The sequence below is a fragment of the Cervus elaphus genome, chromosome 1 (genome assembly GCF_910594005.1).
Source record: "Cervus elaphus chromosome 1, mCerEla1.1, whole genome shotgun sequence".
Taxonomy (NCBI): Eukaryota; Metazoa; Chordata; class Mammalia; order Artiodactyla; family Cervidae; genus Cervus; species Cervus elaphus.
In genome coordinates this window covers 49,836,217-49,864,155 of record NC_057815.1, presented here as the reverse complement: position 1 = coordinate 49,864,155, position 27,939 = coordinate 49,836,217, and the positions used below count along the sequence as shown (strand labels likewise).

The window sequence follows — 27,939 nt, the reverse complement described above, 5'->3', positions numbered from 1 at the left end:
TTCCTTCCTCTGAATATTGGTGGTCTTTTCACTGGAAAAGTCCCGCTTCTATGACACTAGGATGGGCTTTAAGCTCAAGAAGACAAAAAAATCTGAGACAGATTTAAATGTATTTCAAATGGAGTTCTACCTATAGAAATGCTCTCAGAAAACATACAAAAGAGAAGGTAACGGATCTTTTAAAGGCATGGTCCAGGACACTCAACTTATAGACTTTTGATTAATTTTCCAATAACCAATGAAACTATCATTAATCACATTTGAAGACACTGAGGCTCAGAGAGGCTACAGAGCTAGTGAGCAATAGAATCAGAATCTGAAGTCCAGCTCAGTCCAAAACACATATTCTTTATCTTCTCTGCATTTTTCTAAAGGTTTCTCTCATTCTTTCTTTAAGCTACCATGATATTCTTCTAAAAATGTAGCTCAGATTAAATGTGCTGCATCCACAAGCACTTTTAATGGCTCACAATTATCTTTAAAGACAAACCTGAACTAACCATGGCAATGATCTGGTTCAGCCTGCCTTCCGATCACGTCAGACATTGGATGAAGCCTGACACATGGATTATTTTACTGAATCTTCGAAACAACTCCTTGTGCTTAGAAACTATGAATTTTCTCATCTTTTACGTGTAGAAACCAGGGCAGTAAAACTGCATATCTTTTGTTCTTATCTACAACCTTAATCAAGTGGATGGGAAAGATAGGAAGGAAGGGAAGATGGTAAGAAGAGACAAGGGGAAGAGGGAGGAAGGGAGGAAATATTTATTAAATGCCTAACACATGTATAACGGAGAATGCAATGTCACCCCACTCCAGTACTCTTGCCTGGAAAATCCCAAGGATGGAGGAGCCTGGTAGGCTGCAGTCCATGGGGTCGCTGCCAGTCAGACACGACTGAGCAACTTCACTTTCACACATTGCAGGAGGAAATGGCAAACCACTCCAGTGTTCTTGCCTGGAGAATCCCAGGGACGGGGGAGCCTCGTGGGCTGCCGTCTATGGGGTCGCGCAGAGTCGGACACGACTGAAGCGACTTAGCAGCATCAGCAGCAGCGACACATATATAAGGTATTTGCTAGGAGACTGAATATTGTATCATTTAATAATCAAGTCCTAACATTTTTACAGTAAAGAAAAGTGAGATTCTGAGATGTAACAACTTAGTAAGCCAGGATCGAACCCTGGTTGCCTTTCTACTACACAAGTCCAACACTGTGCTTTGTAAATAGTAAGTACATAAAATGAAATGGAACTGGAAAAAAGTGTGTTCAAGGGATAAAGAAGAATGAAGTGTCAGTCACAACACTCAAACGAAGTCAAAGAAAGCTAGGTAAAAATGAATGGATCTAAAAGATAAATGACAAGGTCTGTTAAGAAACAGCCTGCAAAATTACTGTAGCTCTCAAACATTCTTGAGTATGTCTCAAGCTTTTATGAGGACCTGTAAGCAAACACCCATGTTTCGTCTGAGAAACTGCTGTACTTATACAGTAGAAATACTGGGGATCTTGTAACATATTTTTCTTTTTTGTTTGGTTATCAAGATGTTCACAGTCAAGTCTGTGGCCCATCTCTAGCAATTATGTAAATATGCGTGACAAGAATTTTTGTGCACTTACTTTATCCCAGCTTTATCTTTATCTTATTTACCTTATTTTCCTATACTTAACTTTTCTTTCCCACTATCTCCTCCCTATTTAGTTTTTATCTTGTTTTATTATATGTCTTACTGCAAACCACCCAAAATTGTTTTTGCATTAAGATAAGTTATAAACATAAGTAATAGAATTTTACTAACTTTTTGCTCCTTAATTCAGATAGAATAAAACCAGTAATCATATCTAGTTGTATACAATGTTTGATTAGTGAAGGCTATTCTTCAAGTTAAGGGCAATACATTTAAAACATACACTATACATACATACAGTCCATGATCTAGAATAATATGTATTCAAAGTATTCTCCTGGCCATCTCAAAGACCCTTTTAGAGGGTCCACTAGACCAAAACTAGTTTCATAATAATACTAAGGCATTATTTGTCCTTTTCATTCCTATTCTTTCATGACTGTACAATGGAATTTCTCTGAAATTACACAGCCTTGTGATAAAGCAACAGACTGAATGCAGAAGCAGAAATAAGAATCAAGCTGTCTACTATTCAGCCAGACATTAGAGACATTTGCAAAAAGCTAAAACAAAGCCATCTTCCAAGTTTTTATTTTGAAGAATATACTTAGTACTAAAAATGTTATTTACATTAACATCTAATGGGTTTATTGTGATTTTCAAATGAATAAATATTTTAATTTTTCAGTTTAAATATCATATATGATAAACGTGTGTGTGTACGTGTGTAAAGGAATCCTAGGACCAACAAAATTGAGACTAGCTTATCTAGAAGGATTAAGAGAGTAGATCTAGAATTAAGGGTTAGAAAGTACATAGGAGAGTGGGAGGTTAGGTCTATGAAATCGTTATTATTGGTAAATTTGTTCCAAACTTCCAAAACTTCCAAACAACTCTTTATGCAAAGTTAACTGTGATGTGTCAAATTTTAACCCTTTCACTGGGAGATCCTTTAACTGGACATGACCTTTTGATTTAAAATATTTGTTGTAAACAAAAGTCTTATATTTGCTCCTTTCCCCACTCCATCCCTAAGAAGTATCTTGAACCTTTTATTTATTTATTTATTTATTTTCAATTTCTCCTTTATTTATTTTTTTTTTCAGTGGGTTGTGTCATACATTGATATGAATCAGCCATAGAACCTAGATAAATTCTCACCATCCTTTCCATTTAACCTGTAGAGAAGAAAAGAGCCAAACAAGTTTGTTGTTGTTTTTTATGAATGGGGTCTTAAACTAGTAGCTAGGCAACCAATCAAGTAGCCCTGACAACAGAAATAAAAGGAACTTAATGATAACACTCAGCCGGGAGTCTATATCCAGCACTGCTTAGCTGGTCAGTGTTACTGGTTCAAATGTAAAATCTAACACTAATAAAAGTTGCATTTTTTTCCTAATGTATGGCAATTTTGATCTGTGTATGCTGTTTTAGAAAAATACTATCACAACTATAAATATAGTTACTCCTTTCAAAGAAATATGCATGAAGCATATATATCTAGGTAGACTTCTTTATCTCATGATTTTAGCATCACTTCATTAAAATTGATGTTTTAAACTCAGATCTATGTCTTGTTTTCGATTTTAACTAAAATTGCCCTGTCAGTCTCACAGAGCTGTGGGGAACAAATGAGATGACAGAGAGAGGTAATGAAGGAGCAAAGTGATCTAGATCTGGTGTTAGGTCCCTAATCTGCAAAACAAGGACAGGATTATCTATATCTCTGAATTTGGAAAGGTTCTGGAGAGATAACATATGTGATAATATTTCTGAAACAGAACACTAAAAAATGCTTCTTGTTACAATGTTAAAACTAGTGTATAAAATTTTTTTTAAAACCAACTATTGCTCTGCTTTGCAAAAGAGGATGTTATAATTAGAATTTGTCCCCTTCCTGTAAAATCTCTATTATGCCCACAATACTCCTAATTCAAGTTATCAATATTTTGGGAATGAGTTGATATTGGAAAAAGCACAACTGAACATGTTAGTCAACTGCTCATAAAAATTACCATCCTGATTAATCAATGCTATACACTCCTTGAAGAAAACAGAACCTCACTAGTCTGTGTGCTATATAAGAAACTCATTCATTCCAAACACACTTTGCTAAATAATTTGCTCACAGTTCCCTTACACTTATTGTTGTATGGCTACATTGATCATCTGTCTGAACTTATCCTGTCATGCAACAATGAATATCTGAATCAATTGTGTAAATAACAAGGAGCTGTGGCAACTGACAATGTGAAGCGGAAGACATACAGTACGTTTTTCATTTCCAATAAAAGGGGGCAGTATTACATCAGTGTAATACTGACGATGGTTTTGCAAAGTATGGGTACGGAGCAAGAATCTACACTTGTGAATAAATGAACAATTGTGTTTTTTAACAAAAAGGAACAGGTTTACAATGTACCTTAGTGACTGGACTGTTTCTCTAATTACTTGATTGAAAAAATATCATTTTGGCATGAGAAATGCATATAGTTATCGAGAATCAGGTTACGTATTCTCAAAAATTATGGATTGAAATTTTGATTTTCCAGAAATTATTAAAGTATATATTAAATTAGTGGGAACAAAAGTCCCTAGCACACTGATATTATAAAATTTGAACATTATCATGTTGGCTATGAGCAGATCCTATAGCAAATAACTAGAGTATACAAGTTACTTTAAGAATTAAAAAGAAAAAGGCATATCTTGAGTTTGTAAGAAGGTGCCTGTCAGCTTCTAACTACCCTTCTACTCTATCTTAAGAAATTTTGGCTCTACGGAGCAGTAGGTTAATCCCTTCACCTTTGGAGAGTCAAAGAGTGAAAATTTAATAGAATTAACAACAGGTTTGACAACCTGTCTGAGGTCTTACAGTGAAAAAGGACCTAATATTAACAGAGCATCTCTTATGTCAGATATGTGCTCTACATATATTTTCCCTCAAAACAAGCCTTCAAGGAAAGGATAATTATCTCCATTTTATAGGTATGTTCATTGAGACCCACAGACGTTAAGTAACTTATTCAAATAACACAGAAAACCACACAGGCTACTTCCAAGATTAATCCTAGAAACAGATTCCAAAGCACATGCTCTTTCCAATACACCATGCACTCTCTAATTCTATTACTGCTTCTGGACTAGCCACCTCTTCTGTTTCTTTGTCTATACCAGCATCATTAAATCTTCTGCTTTCTGACTGATACGTTTCCAGAGCCAGAACCAGTGGACATCATTGTGGGGAAGAATGCCTTATCGAAATAGAAGGTGAAACATATACCAAAGCAGGGGGCTCAATGCCTTTCTGCTTCACTGTTTTTGTTATTTTTACCCTGTCTTATTCCATTAAAGGTTTTAGATTGCAAATGTAAAAAAATACTTTGGTAAGCAATAGCTTAAATATCTTATAGAAAATAAGTAAACAAATCTGGTACTTTTCTGAAAATAGAAATATCATTGATGAAGAACTAGGCAAGCTGAGATTTAATTCCTGCTCTGACACAAATTCCCTATGTGACCAAGCATAAATCATATACTTTCTTTAGGTCTCAGTCTTCCTGTCTGTGAATAGAAGGTATTGAACCAGATCAAATGTTATGTTCCCTCCAGTTCTTTTACTCTATAGTTTTAATCCCACCAATATACTTCAGAGGCAGACAAAGTGTGATAATAGTGTTCATGGTAGCTCATTTTGACATGCGATGAGGTCAAGAATTTTTCTTAAGAGATTCTCAGAAGATGAAGGGAACAGCAGTTCAGGCCACATGTGTATAGATGTGCAATCGGCCTATTTAGGGTAACTCTGAATCAATCTACTGGCTCCTCAAGGTTATTAAGATAACAAAAATAACCAGATATCTAAGTTACATCATACCTATGTAGGAATGTACTCTAACCAATCAACGAGTCAGCATTCAAACACTAGGGAAGTCAGAAAAGTTACAAAACGCACTTTTTAACACTAAGAAGGCCCACCCTACCTTGCCTCTCTTCTAGCCAGATGTCCTTAGCTTAGCTCTAAGGACATTTAGAAGTAGCCTATTTAGAATTCTGCAGTGTATTGTCATGACTAAAATACTGTCTATCTGAGAAATGTCAAAACAAGGAAATTTAGTAAGTTCACCTATAATATGATCAAATTGCCCTGGCACTGTCATAGGTTGTTCTTGCTGCAGAAAGTTAAAACCAGGGAAGAAACTTAGACTTCTGCTGGCAAGACATTCATGATCCACGCACAGCAGCTATTTTGAAATGATGGAGCATGAAAGCTCCTAAGGCGCCGTTACAGTCTATTGTCCCCACAATCTATATATTTAACAGACCCTAAATATCTTGTGACACAGTCAACCAGAACAACTCCATTGGTGCCGTTCTGGTTGATCAAGTTAACAATGTTTCATTTCAAAGTGTCAATATAGGAGTTTACCCAGTAAAGTGAAATATATCATAGGTCAACATGTATTCATATGGACGTATACGTAATTCTGTATGTATTATAAGGGTTTCCCAGATGGCTCAGTGGTGAAGAATCTGGCAACTCATTCCAGTATTTTGCCTGGAAAATTCCATGGACAGAGGAGCCTGGTGGTCTACAGTCCATGGGGTCGCAAAGAGTCAGACAGGACTGAGCAACTAACACTTATTTTCAGGGCTTCCCTGGTGTCTCAGCAGTTAAAGAATCTGCCTGCAATGCAGGAGACTGAGGTTTGATCCCTGGTTGGGAAGATGCCCTGGAGAAGGAAATGGAAACCCACTCCACTATTCTTTCCTGGGAAATCCCATGGACAGAGGACCCTGGTGGGCTACAGTCTATGGGGTAACAAAAGAGCCAGATATGACTTAGAGACTAAACAACAAAAACAACAAACCCCTGTATCTGTGAAGTAAATGTTCCCCTCAGTTATGAAATACACAAAACATGTTCTATATACCTCTAATGTTAGTAAATATCACAAAAACAACTCTACGAAGGAAACTGTGATGTACTGCCCAGATTCCCCTTCAGGACTGATTTGTTTCCTCACCTGTAGGGAATGTTTTGCTCACCCTCAGCTGTTGGCCCTCTTCAGTATCGCCTCAACTAGAGTCACACCTCACCCAAGGTTAAGTCCCTTTCCCAGGGCAGCCCTCATCTAATGACTGGTTCACACAAATGTATGAAAGCTCACTCCTTCCATCCAACTTGAGACAATTCTGAATGGACATGGCAGCCTCAAAGCTTCATATGAGGTTGGCTAAGGCCCTGGATGAGACTGCATCACAGTCTGATTCTGCTTTCATCCTTTCCCTTCCACCGGTGGCAATCAGAAAGAGGACCCCCTACCCCCATAAACCTGCTTGCTGATCTCCATCTCAGGCTTCCCCGGTGGCTCATCAGTAAAGAATTCACCTGTGATGCAGAAGACGCAGGAGACCCGGGTTCAATCCCTGGGTGGGGAAGATCCCCTGGAGGAGGGCCCGGCAACCCAGTCCAGTATTTTTGCCTGGAGAATCCCCAAGGACAGAGAAGCCTGGCAGGTTCCAGTCCATAGGGTCACAAAGAGTCAGATACAACTGAAGTGACTGAGCATGTACGAGCACACAGTCTTCATCTCACAGTCTGCTTCTCAGGGAACTCAAATCTGTGACACGCTCATTTTTAAACAATGTCCAGATATGAGTGTGATGAGGTATGCTTTATAAATTACAAGGTGTTGTGATAGAAATACTGAGCAATTCTCTAAAACTGTACTATGGTTTACAAGAATAAAGTCATAAATCTAATTTATGAATCTTTACATTTAAGGAAATTGAGATAATTCCAAAGATGACAATTTTAAAGAGCATTAAAGTGAATTTGTCACAATCTATTTTACTAATCTGATTGTACATTATGTATTTATCTTGTTTGATTTCAGAAGAAAATGTGATTCTCAGAAGAGAAAGTAGTATTGTGTGAAACCTCATAAAATTAAGATAGATATTTTGATTATAAGAGAGCCAAGTCTACCATCACAAGAGTCCTTTAATATCGTTCTTAATTTACTCTTCTGCAGGTAATGAACCTAACAAGAATAGATACTGCGTCTAGAAACTAGACAAAGCCAGTGCTTAGTTGCTCAGCCGTGTCCAACTCTTTGAGACCGCATGGACTTTAGCCCACCAGGCTCCTCTGTCCATGGGGATTCTCCAGGCAAGAATGCTGCAGTGGGTTGTCATGCCCTCCTCCAGGGGATCTTCCCAACCCAGGGATCGAACCCAGGTCTCCTGCATTGCAGGCAGATTCTTTACCGTCTGAGCCACCAGGGAAGCCAGACAAAGCCTACACATCCACAAATATACATTCAAAACAGTGACACTATTTGCAAGAGAGATAATGTAAAGGAGAGCTTATGAACACAACAGCCTTGAATATAATGGACTTTCTCAGCAACCCGAATTCAACCCCTAAAAGGTCATCTACTGAGACAACAACTCCCTTCAACTGGGAAACCAGGGTTTTCTGATTCTGTAGAAGCCATTTTGCCACTTAACTCCAGGAGTTCAATTACATTGTGTGACATATTTTAGGACAAGTTGAGATTTATTATTTTTTAATCTTAACCTAATTTCTCATCTCTCTCTGGTGGCTTCCAACATAAAATAAGGTGTTATTATTTCAGAGCCTCAGACTTTTTTCCTCCATATGAGTTAAGAAAAGTCAATGAGAAATACTTAAAATTAACCCAGAATATTTGAAGTTAGTAGAGTCTTAAGCTTGAACTTGAATCGATGATATAAATTCAACAATATAGGGTCACTGTGTCAGACAAACAAAGTCACTGTTGGAAGGAAGGGATGTCCAGTGCCAATTTACTACTTAGGTTTAGTGCAAACATTTCAGGATGTCGCTATTCTAAGCCTACTTAATGAGACAGAGGGGCTTCATTGAAAGGCAGAGTTGCTGTAACAATACTGAATTTATTTCTTATTTCCCCCCCCCAACCTAAATGATGTACACACATCTGCTTTAAAGATTCTCTATGTTAATATTCCAAACAAAAATTCTAGTTTTTCATTAGAAATATTTTTCAAAGAAAGATTCTATTCATAACATTAATCAAAGGCAAATGATTCTCTATAATTTAAAAGCAAATGTGATTATTGAAAGGGCTTCCCACGTGGCTTCCCAGTAGTGGGAACCTACCTGCCAATGCAGGAGGCACAGGAGACACAGGTTCAATCCTTGGGGCAGGAAGATCCCCTGGAGGGGGAAATGGTAACCCACTCCAGTATTTTTGCAGGGATAATCCCACAGACAGAGGAGGGCTACAGTTCATGGGGTCACAGAGAGTCGGATACAACTGAGCTTGACTAAGCACACACACATGTCATTATTTAAATAACATGGTTTTTTGTGGAATAAAATTTCTGAAATGTATTAATTCTAAATATATTTATTTAGTCCAGTGATATTTCAAGTAGGGGTAATTTTGTCCTCCCTTCCCCAATAGGGGACATTTAGCAATGTCTAGAGATGTTTCTGGTTGTCACAAAAGGAGGGGTGCTACTGGCATCTAAAGAGTAGAGGCCAGAATTAGCCACCCACGACAAAGAATTCTCCAGCCAAAAATGTCAATAACGCTGAGGCTGAGGTACCACGATCTAACTTAATAAATCTGAAGTTTCCATAGCTTTGTGTATCAACTCAGTTAGGAAAGAGTTTAACTATGTAAGTTTGTCAACATGCCATCATCTGAAACATCTAACTCTGCTTTCTTCTGCTGACCCTTCCATCATTGTTATGAGGAACTCATATCTGTGGCAAAATAGCTCATTTGTTCTATATATTCAAAGATCACCCAAAATTTAGCCTGAAAGGTATGGTAAACATAGGAAAGTACCCACTCTGTATCTGAGGCTTTGCTAGGCATATTCATATATATTTTATTCTATTGTAACCCAGTTTACTACCCTCACATTACAGATGAAGAACTTGAGATTCAGAGAAGTTATTTCAACTTACCAAATATCACACAGCTGGCAAGTGACAACTCAGTGCCTACCACTCCAAGTGAGAATATATATGTTTAAATTCATTAATACTTTCCCACATATGCAAAGAAAACTTCTGAATCACCAACGGTAGTTAATGTGTTGAGAAGGGTAATTAGCTTTTGATCATACAACTGTATTATTAGAAATTTTGGTAACCATATATCACTTTCATTTGAAAACCAATACATTTTAAAAGAAATAAATCATTGACATCATTCTCATACTAATTTTAGGATTCACCCTTGACAAAATTGTAAAGTAGGAGATGTTCTCTGCTGCATGTAATTTCCTACTCAGTAGCCCTATGTCTCCTGAGAAACATGTATGCAGGTCAAGAAGCAACAGTTAGAACCAGACATGCAACTGGTTCAAAATTGGGAAAGGAGTATGACAAGGCTCCATATTGTCACACTGTTTATTTAACTTATACACAGAGTACGTCATGTAAAACACCAGGCTGGATGAATCACAAGCTGGAATCAAGACTGCTGGGAGAAATATCAACAGCCTCAGATAGGCAGATGATACCACTCTACTGCCAGAAAGTGAAGAGGAACTAAAGAGCCTCTTGATGAGGGTGAAAGAGGAGAGTGAAAAAGCTGACTTAAAATTCAACATTCAAAAAGCTAAGATCACGACATCCAGTCCCATCACTTCATGACAAATAAATGAGGAAAAAGTAGAAGCAGTGACAGATCTTATTTTCTTGGGCTCCAAAATCACTGTAGATGGTGACTGCAGCCATGAAATTAAAAGATGCTTGCTTCTTGGAAGAAAAGCTATGACAAACCTAGACAGTGTATTAAAGAGCAGAAGCAACACTCTGCTGACAAAGGTCCATATAGTCAAAGCTATGATTTTTCCAGTAGTCATGTACAGATGTGAGAGTTGGACCGTGAAGAAGGCTGAGCACTGAAGAATCGATGCCTTTGAACTGTGGTGCTGGAGAAGACTCTTGAGAGTCCCCTGGACGACAAGGAGTTCAAACTAGTCAATCCTAAAAGAGGGCTTCCCTTGTAGCTCAGTTGGTAAAGACTCTGCCTGCAATGCAGGAGACCTGGGTTCAGTTCCTGGGTCAGGAAGATCCCCTAGAGAAGGAAATGGCAACCCATTCCAGTATTCTTGCCTGGAGAATCCCATACAGAGGAGCCTAGCAGGCCACACCCCATGGGGTCACAAGAGTTGGGCATGACTTAGTGACTAAGCTACGATGAATCCTAAAGGAAATCAACCCTGAATTTTCATTGAAAGGACTGATGGTGAAGCTGAAGCTCCAATACTTTGGCCACCTGACGTAAAGGGCTGACTCAGTGGAAAAGACCCTGGTGCTGGGAAAGATCGAGGGCAGGAGGAGAAGGGGGCGAGAGAGGATAAGATTGTTGGATGGCAGCATTAACACAACAGATATGATATAGTGGATATGAGTATAACCAGACATAGAATATAGAGCAGACATAGAGTTTGAGGAACATGGAGATGGAGCAAACTCCAAAATAAGTATGCTCAAACTCCAGGAGATAGTGAAGGAGAGGGAAGCCTGGCATGCTGCAATCTATGGGTTCGCAAAGAGTTGGACACAACTTAGTGACAGAACAACAACAGCAACAATCCCTATGCATAGCGGGTCGCAAGTGTATAAAAGTTTATGGCTTATCCAACACCAAAAGGCCCACCATTCCCCCAGATAGTTTCTCTCTTACTTTATGTGAATCTCCTGCTAACAGGATCAATCAAGGTAGGGGAAGGGGAGTTAAGTCATTATTAATTTAATGTATGAAATTAATATATTTATGTAATCTCTTTTTCCATCTGTAGGAAACTGGGTCTTTGCAGATATAATCAACTTAAAGTCACATTGGATTAGGGTGGACCCTAAATTCAATAAGTGATGTTCTTTTTAAGAAGAGGAAGATTTGGAGACATGGGGACATACAGAGAGGGAAGACAGCCATGGGAAGAGGGAGGCAGAAACTGGGGTGATGCAGATAAAGGGTAAGCAACGCCTAGGATCACTAATTCATCAAATAATCAGCATTTTCCACCCATTGTATGACAATAACCTCTCAATTGGTCTGCCTGTTTCCTTTCTTAGTCTCCTGCAGTCTGCTCTCACACATTTGGCAAAAGGACCCTTTTTATATGTAAATCAGATCATGTCAATGCCCTGGACAAAACTAATGTAGGAATTCTCATCAGATTCAGAGTGAAACACACATAGTCCTTCCAAGGCCTACAGGTCTACCACACTCTGCCCCAGGCTATCGCTTCCCTTTAGGTCTCACTGCTCTGCCTTTCCTCAAGTTGCTCTTGCTAAGTTGGCCTCCTTGTTGCTGGTCCTACACTCTAAAGGCCTCTAAGCCTATTATTCCCACTGCCTGGATGCTCTTCATGTGGCCTGCACAGGGCTTCCTTCACTCTCTCTATTACGTGACACCTCCTCAGAGTCCTTACCAGCCTAGCTAAAGGAACAATCCTGTAACTGTATTTCCTTAACTTGCTTCTATTTCTCTCATGGCAATGATTTACCTCCTCACATTACCAACATTATTCATTATGCATTTGTTTATTTTTTCTTCATCTGTGTTCCCCTATCAGAATGTAAGCTCCATGACAACAAGATTTGTCTCATTTGTTCACTGTTGTATCTCCAGTGCCTAGAACAGTGTCTATTACACAATAAGCACTTGAGAAATAATCTGATGAATCAAAAAACTAAATGAATGCATTTTGTAAGTTGCTCTGTTTTCTGTTTTGCTCAGGCTAATAGGAAACAATAAATTCAGTGATGAGTCATAATAATGTATTAGCCTTTATTGTGAGTATATATGCTTTTTAAAAATATTCTGGAAAAAAAAAAAGAAAAAAAAATATTCTGATAGTCTGTAACCTCTTATACCCCCTTATTACAAGATATTTCTAAACCTTTTGGAATGGGACAGAAAAACACCAATGGCAGGGATTTGGGGTGACTTCCAAATCCCTGGTTGGTTGGGTACCTGAGAAGCAACCCACACTAAGAGGGAAAAGGTATATTTGTTAATCAGCAGTAATGCTTAAACATAATGCAAGACAGTCCTCAAGCTAGAAACCCAAATCTTTGGCTGCAGGTTGATGCTTTGGAGCCTGGAAAGAGCCAGATAAAAATGAGTCAATGGGTCTAGCAGAGCCAGTGAAGGAGAGAAGCAAGTTTTACCTTTTCATTCCTACAGTTGTTCAGCCCCATATTATTCAGGGTAGACAGTTTCCCATCAACACCATGTGGCTGTTGCTGTTGTTGCTCCCGCTGGATCTGTTCTCGCATCTTCCGAGCCTCCTGAATAGCTTTCATCACTGTATCCTGATCCCCAAACAGGGCAGGAGAGTTGAGACTGGACAGGATATCTGCATACACAGGATGTATTATTAGAGGGTTGTAAGGTTAGACGCTTAAAAAATACAACTACCGTCCACTCCCCTGTAGAACACCACATTCTCTTGAGCAAGGAAGGGACTCATTTGCTATTAAGAAAAATGCAATAGACCACAGAAATCCAGGGTAACTGAGATGTGCTGGGTTTTTGTTTTTAGTTCTTGGAGGATACCCTAGCATTTCCGTTTACCTGGGCTCTGTTAACCTGCTTCCTCACAAATGAAGGTTCCTAGATTCCTATATATGTACACACACACACACACACACACACACCTTTTCTGGCTATATCTAACAATTAGTGCGAGAGTAGTTGGGATGAAAGTGGTAGGAAGGGGCACAGAGACATCTGTGCAGGCTGTCCATTATATTTAGTGTGCTAATGCAGGAAAGTTGTTTTTGGTGCAGTAAAAAAAAATCTGTGAGGCTATGCACATCCTTTAGCAATATCTGTATCTGTGTGTTCATACATCCACTGCAGAAAAGAGGGGCAGGAAGGAATACACCACACTCTCTGTTCCCCAGTCACTGGCTGGTTAATGAAGCATTCCACTCATGCTGCCTCAGTTACTTACCAAGAGAAAGACAACCCATTTCCTACCCACAACCTGGACACCCACTGCTCTCAGTTCCCTGTCTTCTTGATAGTGAGGCTGTGTGTGTGGGAATGGAATTTATATAAGGATGAAGCTTAAAATAAAGTGGAAATATTTTCTTTCATTATATTCCATGCAGCACAGAAGGACAAAATTCAAAATTAAGCTAAATTTCCTCTATATCTTGCATTTTATTGTAGGTTAAAATCAATACTTTAGATTAACTTTTCCAACTTTAGATAAAAAGAAGGCAACTGACTGATAGATTTCAGCTGCTGTGGTAAAGTTTAATGTGATCAGCTTGTGTGTTTCCTGGTATGAGCATTTCATAGCACATTGTGTGTGTGTGTGTGTGTGTGTGTGTGTGTGTATCTGTGTGTGTGCACACACTTCACAGATGGGACAGAGAAAACCAGACTATGATCAAGCTCACGTCTATGTGTGTGCAGTACATGTGCTTATGCACTCAAGTTTAGAAAATATTCCCAACGCTATCTATGGAAAAATTTGAGGAAGTTAAACAGCCACTTTTTAGGAAATAGAAAACCTGTATCTTTAGCTCTGAAGCTTTTATGATTAAAAAAGAAAATCCATCCAGTATTGTGTGGACAAGGGTGCTATCATTTCAGCTCATTTCTAGCTCATGATCTAAGGAGTACACTCTGCTAAGATATACACTCCAAAAGAGCAAGGCCCTGTGATACAGTCACTTTTGTCCCTCACTATGCTAAGTACAGAAAACAAATGCTTTCCAAATAAAATTTAGAAGTGGTTTATAGGAGGGCCATTTCAAGATCAAGCCTATTATTTATCCTCATGTTGGCTTTTTCTCCCCTCATTTCACAACTTTCAATAATCCAGTGATCATATTCACATGCTGGGAATGATTCATTTCTCTTTCCCACAGCGATCCCACTGACTTGGAGTGAAAAATCTCTGGGCCCCTAAAAGAGTGTCCTGACTCCAAAAGAGGAGAGACTGCTGGATAGATCCTAATGTCCCCAGTTTCAATGAGGAAGATTTACATCTCCTCATCAGAAGAGTCACTTAAGATTCAGCATTGTTCAGCAAAGATTCCAACTATGAGTTTACAAAAGGAGCACTGAGTTATACGTGAGAAGACCTGGATTTTAGTTTTGACTGCTAATTAATAGCTACATGGCTGTGGATAAGTCATTTTATCTGTAAGACGACAGTTTATTATACAAGAATTACAATAATATGCTACCTAACTCATAAGATGATAGTGAAAAATCAAATGAGATAAGATAGACAAAATGTTTGGTTAAACTGTAAATGGCTACACTTATGCATTATTTTATTTATTGCTATAAGCAAATCAGGCTATAGGATTAAATAAAACATGGAAGGTAATACAGTAAAGAAATGCTGGTTCTAGTCCCAAATCCCTTTGAACTTCTGTGTCTTTATTGGAAAATTAAGAAACTTATATAGCATGGTAATAATAATGTTCATATTTATTTGGCTCTCTGCCACTTTCACAATTACTGTTTCATTCCACATGTATTTGTAAATGTGTTGGTATTTGGCAGTCCAGTCTTTTTGGTTGCATGCCTTCTGGGTTCCAGATACAATGTTAGAGACTTTAGACATATATATTTCTGTCTTAATTCTCATACCAACCTATAAGCTAGGAAATAATATTTCCTTTCCAGAGATTAGAAAACCGAGTTCAAAAATATTAAATAATTTTCACAGGGTCACACAGCTAGTAAGTAAAGGCTCTTTCTCAGTTGAAGGCTTCCTGATGCCAGATCCCATTTTTCCCCTATACTTCTCACACCTGGGTATGACTATCCCTAGAGACAATTGGCAGTGTATCAGAGAATGTAAGAAGACAGAGGATCACTATGACATATCTTACTAGATATCAACTTTATTTTATATGATGTCACTTAAGTGTCAGTCATATTTGCTTCAATGCAAAACTGATATGGGATAAGGTATAAAAATCACATTTTATAAAGAAAACATAAAATTTCAAAAAAATTAGGACTTTTGGCAGGCCGCTTTTAGGCCAGGTTCCTTTAGGCCCTTGGAGAGTTCATGGTCACTCTTACTCTGCCTAGAGTCGCTTCAGTGGCAAAGCACTGACTCAACACAGAAATTTCTAAATCTCTGATTGCTGGATCTAACTCATCGTCATTGGGAGAATGCATCCCAACGGGATTTATATTCTAACCTTTCCTGAAGGTTCTAGTCACCCAAGACGCCACACTGGGTTATGTTTCAGTAGAAAAGAATTAACTTTTACATTATTTACTTTCAGTATTTAAATTTTTCTTGGACTAAAGAATACTTTGAAACAAGAATCAGTCATCATTAAATGCATTTTGCTTTCTTTTACCTAATTCATAAGTCTCTTCCTGGTGTTGACCTTTCCATTTACCTAAAGAGGATCCTCTTCCCAAACTTCCTCCAATGGGGCTGGGGATGCTGCTTTTGTTAGGCAGATTGACAGGGCTGGTTTTGCTGGCTGGGAAGAGGCTCTGGGTGGGAGATGTTGGGGACTTTACAGGCTCAACTGTCTTGGGTCGGGATGAGAGATTCAGCGGCTGTGCTGCTGCTTCATCCTACAAGAGTTTAACATAAATAATTATTAAAAAAAAAAAAAAAGACAAATGAAGCACATTATCACTTAGCAAGCCACAGTTATTTTACACCTCAGAGACAATGCCACATTCTCCACAATAATAACAAAAGAAGCTAATTATCTACCTCCTTGAAGATTCATCGGAAGGAAACCTCATTAATTTCCCTGTGTTATGCTTCTATTTACATTAACTGTGTAGTTGGATCATTCTTTTTGCCAAATTAAAATCTGAATTAGCTCACATTACAGCTTAATTTCCTAATGTGTTTTCAGGGATCCAAATTAACCTAGGGCATTTACAAAGAATTATTTAAAATTTCAGCAGCTCTGTAGTGCTTTTGTGTTACTCTCTCTGAAAAGTTCCTGGAACTATAAATGGGCTCTGCCGCTAATTTTTTAATATATATTTTAAATCAAACAATTGCAAGTACTTTAAAAATGGAAACACTGTAAGCCTTCTTCTGCTCTCCTGGGCCCTTGCCCAGGGAGCCGCATGCCACAGCATGGCTTCTATGTGGCTTTCTGGGTGTGGGCACTCTTCATGGTCTATATTCTGGTCTCTATTCATGTTTAAAATTAATTTTTGCAAAGAGCAAACACACATTATAATTATGTTTTACATACCATGCTATATGCAATTTATTTTTCATGTCTAAAGTGATGTCTCTTTATATTCTTTGCTACTTATATTTACAGAATGTCTATTTTAAGATGCCTATTCTGTACTGAGCACAGTATTCAAATATCTGGCATGTAACTCTAGTTTTACCAGGAGCTTGAGAGCTAAGCTCCTTACCTTTATTTTGTTTCATTTATTCTGCCATGTAACACCCTTAACAACACTTCCATCATTCTAGAAATTTAATTGTAATAGGAACATACTCATTTAAATGCTAGGTTTTTAAGATCTGCAGTATTGTGTTTAAAATAAAATTTCCAGCAAATGTTAACTCCTCTTTTGCTTCTGAGGAGGCACAGAGAACTTGCTTTTCTTGTCATTGTTTAAAACACACAGTAGAGCCTGGAAACTGAACTTTCTCCCCTATGGCAAACACGTTACTTCTCTGGGACTCAATCTCTTCATCTATAGAAAAGAGGGCCTGATTCTAGCTGATCTCTAAGGTCTCTTCCAGCACTAATGGTCACTGTTTAAGGGGGAACAAAAAGGGATGCCAGAAAATAGTAATCAGGAGGCAGGATTAGAAAGAGAAAATGAAAATAACATGCATAGAAGAGCCATTAAGACTAACATTGTGCTAGATATTTTCAAGTATATTGGCTCATTTAACTACCAATGAGACTGGGCAGTAGTATTCTACATTTACAAAGAAAGAAGCAGTCAAAGTGATAAAATGACCATCCAAAGCCACACATGGAAGGACAGAATTTGAATTATAGCTTATTAGGCTCCAAATCCCAGGCACTTTTTTTCTTTACTGAATTATCGGATAAAATAAGTCATTTGATAGTGTCGTGATACCCTAGCTTTATTTTGTTGTTTTGTTTGTTTGTTTGTCTTGGTAGGAAATAAGTAATCTGGCACATCTATGGTGCAATGTACTTTATCTCTATCTAGATATATGATAGGTTCTCAGGAAACATAGTTGCATCCCTCACAAATGGTGCTTAATTAAAGTTTGCCTGCCTTTGCTCTGAAATCAAAGGAATATTTAGACTAGTTAGGTCCTTTATTCATTTCTCAAAAACAGTGATTTCTAAGTTAGGTATTTAGTTGGTTTTCTCCACATTTCTTTTACTTCACCAAGTTTCTTGTGATCCCTTAGTTCAGAGTCTTCTTCAAATTTAGAAAATTTTCAGCCATTATTTTTCAAAATATATTTTCTGTCCCTTCCTTCTCCTTCTGGGGCTCTATTTGTACACATTAGGCCATTTGATGTTCTACAGTAATGATAGTCTTTTTTTCTATGTATTTCATTTTGGACAGTTTCATTGTTATGTCATCAAGCTCACTAGTCTTTTCTTCTGTAATATCTAATCTGTTACTATTCCAAATCAATACCAATCCAGTGTACTCTTCATCTCAAACACTGTATTTTTTACCTCTAGGCATTCAATATGAATTTTCTATGTCCTACCTTCTAATGTTCATGTTTCTTGACTATATAGAGTTTATAATATCTAGTTTTATTCAGTTTTGAATATAGCAAACTTCAGAGACATTATGGGTTTGGTTTCAGACCACTGCAAAAATCAAATAACCCAATAAAGTGAATCACACGAATTTTTGGTTTCCCAGTGCATATAAAAGTTATGTTTATACAATACAGTAGTCTATTAAATGTGCAACAGCATTATATCTAAAAAACAATGTATATGCCTGATTAAAAATAATTTATTGCTAAAAAAAAATTGCCAACCATCATCTGACTATGCAGGATTGCCACTAACCTTCAATTTGTAAAAAGTACAATAGCTGTGAAGCACAATAAAATGAAGCTCAATAAAAAAGTATGACTGTATATTCTAATTTATTATTTAGTCTTACAATTCAATAATTTCCATTTCTACCAACAATGCCACTGAGCATGGGAAGCACTGATTAACTCCCAATCAGATCAATTCTTTTCCACCACAGCAGGCCTGCTGTTCATCCTCACAGCTTGTTCTGGCCCAACAGACACTTTGTAGGTGAAGTGAAGCAGATAGGCTTACTTCTTCACTTGGTCTAGTTGAAAGTTTCTTTTAAGAGCTGTTTTTACTGTCTTATCTAGTAATTCCATCACCTGTGTTATTTTCAGGTTTACCTCTAATGATTGATTTATTCTCTTCATTACTGTTCATATTTTCTTGCAAGCCTGATAAGTATTGAATAGATGCTCCACATTGAGATTTTTACAGTGTTGGATTTCAGTTTTGTATGTTACATTAAATATTTGTGGACTTTGTTCTAAGACACGGAAAGCCTTACCAGGCTTGCTTTTAAACTGCGTTAGGCAGGTATAGGGATAATTTGGCCCTACCAGTTAAGGAATACCCTGCTAGGGACTCTACATGGTGCCCACGTGTCAAGAGATCTTTCCAATCTGGCCAACGGGAGTACAAACCATTCTCAATTCTTCACGAACGTTGTAATGGTGTCGCCTGCTACATCCTGCTTTCCCCTTGGCCTCAGATAGTTTCCTCACATGCATGTGCTGCTCAATACTCAGCTAAATACAGGGAAACCTTCTGGGGATCTCCTGTGCTCTCTCTCTATACGGTTCTCTCCTCTGGCACTGTACCTCACCAATTCCATCTACCTTGGCATCTTGAACCTCCTAGTCTTGTCTCTCTACTCAGGAAGTCTGTCAAGCAGCATGTGGGTAACCCCCACATACACACCACACTATTGCCTGCAAGTTCTCAAGACAGTAAGCTGGAACAACTGAGGTGCTTGCCTCACTCGTTTCTCTTCTATCAGAGGTCACTCTCCTGTACTCCTACTGGAAATGTCTGAAACCACTGTTTTATATTTTGTCTTGAGTTCTACTTCTTTAACTTGGGAGAGTAAACAGAATCCCTGTTCCTCCATAATGGTTCAAAGTGGAAAATTTCTTCGTTTCTTTTAGAATCTCTCTTGGTATACAACCAGATATTTCAATCACAACCACTTTACCACCTACCAGCATCAGATTATCATCAACATCATTGCTATACTAACATTTATGAAATATTTACTATATGCTAGAGGATGTATTATCTCACTGAAGACCCATAATAATATTAACCTTCAATTTGCAGAGGCAAAAACTGATGCTAAAAGAAGTTAAGTAACTTGCTCAATGTGACACAGCAAGTAAAAGTCATAGAACTGACATTTGAACAGAAACATCCTAACTACTGATGTTGACAACTGTAACAAATAAAAATTCTTCAGGGAAAAAAGGAACAGAAGACCATCTATTTTTATTTTTATTACCTTCAGCTAACAATGCCCTAGGTTACTTAGTCATGTTATATACAGAGGGGAAGAATGACTATAGACAGAAACATGAGATATTTTAGTGACCATAATTCTTTCAATTAGCAAAACATAAGATTATTTTTAGAACTTCTACAATAATAGGTTAGAGCTATTTTAAAAATTTAAAACATTTGCTTTATGTCTTGGTCTATATAGTTTTACTCACACATACAATAAACAATCTAATAAGTATGATAAATGTTTCCTTTGTTATTAACATAAAGTAGAGTCAAGTTAAATTATAGAGAGAGCTCCCTAAGAATTTGTATGTGGTCAAGTGAGTAATAAAATTCAGTTGGCCCACAAAGCTGGAATGGTAAAAGAAGATATAAACTTGAATCTAACCAGGGAACATTTTACTCATCCAGTAAAGGCTTGGTTTGGTGCAATTCCATTTGGCCAACTCACTTATAAAATGACTTTTTCATGTTAAAATATTTAATACTCAATACCTCAAGTCACTGATGTTTGATATGCTTATACTCCAACAACTATAGTTAAACAAAGTGCTTTGGTTTGAATTGTAGTGTTCTCTTACTCACAAAAAGAAACTCTTGGAACACAAAATAGTCTGTTTCCATAAGTTAATGCTATCTTATTAAATGAAAACCTCCTATTGTCATATCTCAATATTTCTAACCACAAAGCATAAATGTTCATCTACTTCTTTGGAGAATCTAAAGGCATGGGGGACATTAAATTAATTCCTTTAGATGGGCACAGACAGAACTATCCCTCCTAATTATGTTTACGTTTTTTTTAATCTTTAGTGTTTGGAATCCATATTTTTAATGGCTTTCCTGAAATCTCAAAATCCCTATCTACAAATTTTAGAAAATAAAACAATTTCAGTAATTTTGTGGATTTCAATGCTGTTTCATTGGCCTTAGATATTTCCCATGTAATGAAGTAATATGGCAAGATTTAACCAAAGGTAGTACTTTGGACACATACAATAATACGTCTGTGCTTAGTGTATCCTTCAAAGTAAGTAAGTCAATGATATAAAAGAATTGTTTCTTTGAACTTTCTGAATTTTTTAATTCAATATAGGAAGCAAAAACAATTATAAAAACCTGTAAGTACCAGTTGCAGCACAAAGTTAGACTGGATCATCAGTTCCCCTCTGTCACCAACTACTTCCTGGCTACCCCACTTTAAGACACTGAAAATCAGTGAGGAAAGGATCTATTAATGTTTCAGTCATAACTTGGGCGATCCTATTTATCCTATCACAACTATACATGGCATCAAAGCATAATTAGATTATGACACCACTCTCATTCCTCAAAGCCCACATTTATAACTATTGTTTGAGGGAGAGAGACCTTTACCATCAAACCATATAAAGGTTCTCTTTTTTCCTTGTCAATCTAAAGTTTTGAGATCCTCCTCCTCTAGCACTATAAGTAGGCTCCCCACCTGTTTAAAGTTAGAGAGAAGTGTCACAAGACTATGACAAAGACTGGTAATAAAACCATGGCCATACATGCCAATGAACATTAAAAAATAAAAGCTAGAATCCAAAGGGGAAAAACTCTTGAGAAGTAAGTTTGCAGATTTAGGTAAAGATCTCACAATACGGCACTATTGTTATCAAAAGGGAAACACCTGTTTCTCAGTGCTCAATCATGAAATTTACCATAAAGAGGAACATTTTGGGGTTCCTTTATGTTGCTTTGCTTCCTGCTGTTTATGCCCAGCACAGCCTGGTTCACTACCTTTCTTGTGAAGCTATTTTCCAAACTGTTTCCACAATCCTGCAAAGCAAATACCTTAACTTGAGTTACAGGGCTGGTCCCTCTCTTTTCATTTTTTATCCCAGTAGGTGAGACTGCCCCTGCTGCGTTTGGTGGCTGTGGAGTTGATGGCATCTTTGCTCCAGGTGACACCTGCATGCTGGCCAGCTGAGCGGCATAGAGCTGCTGCAAAACAGGGAAGACAAAAATCATCTCTTTAAATGCAGCTGAAACAGAGCTTCCAAAACAACTTACCGTATTGTTAGATAACTATTTCTCTGACAGCTTTGAAATTTCTTTTTCACTATTTTTAAAGAAGAAGATAAAAAAGAATAAATAGTATAACAGAAAGAAAGAGAAGTGATATGGGAGCCATTATTCTGTTCCTGGTCCTTCTAAAAATAAGTTTAGGACCCTAAACAAAGGATTGACTTGCTCTGGAACTTAGTTTCTTCAACCGTACAGAAAGGAATTTGACTAAATGGTCTCAAATATTCTTTCGAGTACTTAAAATCGTTATAAAGTGCATTAAATGTTGTTATGTCCATTCCTGTAATTTTAATATTCATGAACTAAGAAACTGATCTAAACTTTCCTAGGCACTTCTGGAAGAACACCGTTCTAATTCAGTACTGACTAAACTTCTCTAGGGATGTTGACCCCTCTGGGTATTAAGAGTGCTGCCCTCAAGATCCCTAAGGCCCAGTAGCAGTCCCTCCTTCCTCTATGCGGCATATAGCATAATCCTAAAGAGAATATAGGCAGATTTGTGGAGGGAAAAAAGTCAAGCTTCTTTTTCCTAGCACAGGATGTGAAATCCTTAACTGTAGATTTATTAGCTTTGGGGTGAAATTGGTGATAAATAAATATGTTAATCTGTTATGGTTAACCAGAATTCAGATAACTCAATTTTAACACAATTTCATGCTTGAAAACGCCATTCAAATATTTTCTTTTCTTCTTATCATCAAGATTAAGGCATTACCTTGATAGTCATATTTTTATCATAATAAATAGAAAGCTTCCTAGTTCATCAACCACAGAGAAAACAGCTCAAACTTTGCCATATTAGTAGAGGAGAAAAAACAGGTGGTTTGTATGTAATTTCCAGCATTACTATCATTCAGATGGACAAATAAAAAAAAATTACAGTAATCAAAAACAGACCTTTCAGCACATGTAATTAAATGAAAGCTTAATAAAGAATAATTTGCAAGAGCCAGATGTGCTTATGTCATGATTGTTGCTTTCTTTGGAACAATTTCACTAATATAACAAGCCTCTAAAGAAATTAAAGTTTCATAATTCTGTATGTGCAATGACTCAGTGGCAAGAAAAATTCACAAGTAATAGCCAGTCAAACTGCTAGAACTTCAGGGAGAAAAAGGACTGTCTTGTTTCCTTTTTACTCTGTTACACTCTTTTCTTTTAAAATTCAGCCAGGTGTCTTCAAAAGGGGCGGGGGTGGGGGCGGGACGGAGTTGGTGCGAAGCCAGTGAGGAAACATTCGATACCGAATGGAGTGGAGATGGTTGAGAGTTGGAAAAGTAATGACTATATGCTGATAAATGGTGGCTGGTATCATCACCAGCATGCCTTACTATTGAGTATTAAAGAGTCAGGAAATCTTAGACAGGCAAGAGTCCTTAGAAATCATTTATGCCTTCATTTTAGCTCCTGATTCACAAGATCAGAAGAGAGTCAATTTTACTCAATCTCGAGTCCTTCAGGGAAATTCAACCAGTGAAGAAAAGCTGAAAAACAAATCATTGGACACAAATCTAAACAAATCTATTTTTTTTAAGTTGATTAAATTCAGAAATCCTTCAAAATAATTGAACATTATAGTTGCTTTTTAGAAATAGAGTAGTGTTAATTGCTTCCTCTAAAGTTTTGACAATCATTTATTTTCTACTTCTTTCTTAGGATTGTACTTAAGAAAGACAAGATTCTTTAAGAATTATCATTTCTTGGAGTTCCTTGGGTGTTGTAGTTACTGATACATTAGATGCAGAAAGAAGTATAGTCATAGTTTATAAAACTTACAGAGCTGGGTAAACTGGATAGTAAAATATTAGATAAGATTTAGTAGAATGAGCCTTGCAATAGAAATCAGAAATTAAAGTTCATCGTAAAGATAGAAAGTGCTCACAGAAATAAATATTTTCACATTCTAACAAAATATTTTAGATATAAGTGTAGAGCTTTTCAGATTGAGGACTTTAGGTCTGACTTGGATAAAAGAATGCCATTCATTGAACAGGCATAGGTTTACGGAATAATTTCACAAATAGCTCACCTTCTAAGCAAACATTAATTGAATATGTTCTATATGTCAGGCTTTGTATTAGGAGCTGTGAAAGTAGTTCAGTCGTGTCCAACTATTTGTGGCTCTCTGGACTATACAGTCCATGGAATTCTCTAGGCTAGATATGGAGTGGGTAGCCTTTCTCTTCTCCAGGGGATCTTCCCAACCCCAGGATCAAACTCAGGTTTACCGCATTGCAGGCAGATTCTTTACCAACTGAGCTATCAGGGATGCCCGGGCTGGAGAAGGGAAGATCTCTGGAGAAGGGAAAAAGATACCCACTCCAGGATTCTGGCCGGGATTACTAGTCCATGCGGTTGCAAAGAGTCAGACAGGACTGAGTGACTTTCACTTACATTAGGAGCTGAGGAGGCTTCAAAGTCTTGGAACAAGTTTATGGCTCTGGAGGGGATGTAAGATAAAGATCCTTAGCATTTGATTTGTATCTTTCCTGCAATGCTTATCACTTTTTTAAAACCTTGTGTATAGATATGCACTGGTTTCCCTGGTGGCTCAGTGGTAAAGAACTCACCTGCCAATGCAGGACAAGAGGGTTTGATCCCTGGGTTGGGAAGATCACTTGGAGAAGTAAATGGCAACCCATTCCACTATTCTTGCCTGGGAAATCCCATGGACAGAGGAGCCTGGTGGGTTACAGTCCATGGGGTTGCAAAAGAGTTGGCACGACTTTAGTGACTAAATAACATAGCTATACACATGTCTTATCATGTTTGATAAACTATAAGCTTATTGAAGTCATGATCAACCTAATTACTTTTGAATGCCTAGTATCAAGAATAGTGCCGTGCAAATAAGAGATAGTCAATCAATATTTTCTGAATTAATGTCCTATATAAAATCATTGGGTGTTAGGGAGGAGAGATATTCTCTCTATAGATAAGGCAACAGCAGTGGTATATGATTACATTAATTGTAAATGTGATGAATAATATTATGGCAATGAGTTTTAAGATATAAAAGGAAAATAAATTCAGTCCAAGTTAAATTATTCTATTTTAAGAAACTGTTTTCTTGGAGTCATTTTTAGAATGTTGACTAGATCGGTCCTGAATAACTACTGGCTTCACTAACCCACTTTATACTTTTCTAACACAAATTGTAGTACTAACTTTTTCTTAGCCTGATTATGTATAAATTTAAATTTTCCCTAAATGTTACTGCATCCTTTTCTGAAAGAACATAAAATATTAGTTCTTTAAATAAATAGCTTTAAGTTAGAAAACTCCTTTGAAAATTAATGGTTTAGGAAGGAAAATAGGTTAAATTCTAACTATTACATAATAGTTTACAAAAATATCATTTCATGTAAGATTCTCAGATCATTGTTCATAGTTATAATGATGATGATAATGAACATTCATTTCCAAACAACATTGAGGTTTTAAAAAAAATCAACAATGTAGTAAAGTTTACATTGTGAAGTGAAGTCGCTCAGTCATGTCCGACTCTTTGCGACCCCATGGACAGTAACCTGCCCCAGGCTCCGCCGTCCATGGGATTTTCTAGGCAAGAGTACCGGAGTGGGTTGCCATTTCCTTCTCCAGGGAATCTTCCCGACCCAGGGATCGAACCCAGGTCTCCCACATTGTAGACAGACGCTTTACCGTCTGAGCCACCAGGGACAGCTTACATTAGGCTTAGTCAAAGTCCCATAAAGTTTGATGAAGACTGTTTTTGTAAATATAGGTCTTTCCATTTTAATTTTGCAAAAATGTTCAGTAGTCATTTGGGATACTGAATTGTCTCTTTATCCAAAATATATAAAAGACATAGAGTACATACATGTAAAAATGAGCCTAGCTAAATATTTTTCAAAATTATAAAATCACTCATATTTTATAGGAGCACTTTAAGAAACACTTTTACTATTTTATGGCTAAAAAATTCTATGTTTATTATTAGTTCAGTTTTAATAAAGTAGTCAGTATTAAAATTTTGGTAAGCTGAACAGTAACATACTTAGTACCTACAACTGAAAGGGGCTTAACAGATCATTTAGTCTAGTCTGACCTCTTCATTGTACTGATAAGCCAAGGTCTAGAGAGTAAAGTAGCATGCCCAAGATCACATAGTTAGTACTGGAGGGAGAATAAGAACACTTTAACCCTCATTTCAACATTATTATTTAAGGTAGAAATGGATATATGAACCAATCTTTGCACCTTTCAAGCACATTTTCCAGTATTGGTGAAATTTTTCAATGGCAAATCTTTATTTAGTGTACTATTACCTAAGTAAGTAAGTCGGCCAGTCGTGTCCAACTCTTTGAGACCCCATGGACTGTAGCCTACCAGGCTCCTCTTTGAGACCCCATGGACTGTAGCCTACCAGGCTCCTCTGTCCATGGAATTTTCCAGGCAAGAGGACTGGAGTGGGTTGCCACTTCTTTCTCCCGGGGATCTTCCCGACCCAGGGATGGAACCCGGGTCTCCAGCATTGCAGACAGACGCTTTACCGTCTGAGCCACCAGGAAAGCCCACTATTACCTAAATACTATTCTAAACGATAGAAGTGCAACAACAAGCAACTCAGAAATGGTCCCTGTTTTAACAGCACTATTAAACCCTTCGGAAGTAACTATGAATGATGGCTAGGATAAGTGCTGAGAAAGAAAACTATAGAATGTCAAGAGACTATCTAACAAAAGTATTTAACATAGTTTGAAGGATAAAAACAGTTTCTCTAAGGAAGTAATGCTTTGAGAACTACCCAGGTGGAAAAGTTAGTAAAGACTAATCCAGAAAGAAGAAACAACAATTACTGTGGCTCTGAGGCAAGAAAAGGAAAGAAAATAATGTTTTCAAGGAACTTAAAGAAGGCCAATAAGGCAGGACTATTGAGGGAGCACAGGGTGGCATGAGAAGAGCCAAAAGTGGGGTAGTGTCTTATTAGGCCACACTAACAGTTTCAGGCTCTATCCCCCAAAGAGAGGCATCTAGGAAGAGCAATGAACTAGAATCAAGACACAAAGACTCTTTTCTATGTTTCACTACCAGCTTATTGACCAAACTTGTAAGTAAATTGGATTAAGAAAATCCTATGACAATCTCACAAACCAACAAATATATACTTCTAGTTGTGTTTCGGGAGTTCTGTGTCCTGAGACTAGCCTTAAAGAAAAACCTATTTTACATTTGTATTCTAGTGACACATTTTATAACTAAGTCCACTTAGATTTAACACAGAACAGTAGGTCCTACCAACCGAACTCAGCCTTACAGTGAAATTCTTGAGTGTCTTGGAGCACACACACTGGCCTTCAGTCTTGTCAAGAAACATATTGTATCAGGGTCATTTTACAACACTATTGTATTTGGGAAGAAAGGCATGCTTTACCTCCCAAAGAGTCAAATTTATGTCAAATTATAATGGATGGTGTCACAGTGTATCTAATACTTACCATAATGTGAAATACACATTCTTTTATACCTGCTTTCTGTGATAAAATCACATAAGATCTCCAAAGGAGAGCACCATAGGAAAAAAGGTGAAAGGACTTTTATTCTCATAATCGCATGATTTTCACATCACCACTCATCCAGTCATCCAGTTATCACCCCTATTCATTCATGTGTTAATTCAACAAACACATACTGAGCACCATCTCAGTCAGGTACTATGCTAGGTATTTTACACTTA

General features: G+C 37.4%; 1 protein-coding gene across 31 annotated transcripts in view; it reads right to left on the bottom strand.

Annotated features, from left to right (window-relative positions):
* The window catches only part of SOX6 (SRY-box transcription factor 6), a 677,134-nt gene that overhangs the window by 69,777 nt on the left and 579,418 nt on the right, over positions 1–27,939 (bottom strand). For 23 of the 31 annotated variants that reach the window (XM_043902204.1, XM_043902115.1, XM_043902289.1 and 20 more), the window contains 3 exons: positions 22,008–22,157; positions 16,023–16,248; positions 12,846–13,033 (listed from right to left, as the gene is read on the bottom strand). In XM_043902204.1, coding sequence (XP_043758139.1) covers positions 12,846–13,033; positions 16,023–16,248; positions 22,008–22,157 — 564 coding nt within the window. The remainder of the gene's footprint in view (positions 1–12,845; positions 13,034–16,022; positions 16,249–22,007; positions 22,158–27,939) is intronic. The other 8 variants (XM_043902098.1, XM_043902313.1, XM_043902106.1 and 5 more) reach the window with 3 other exon arrangements.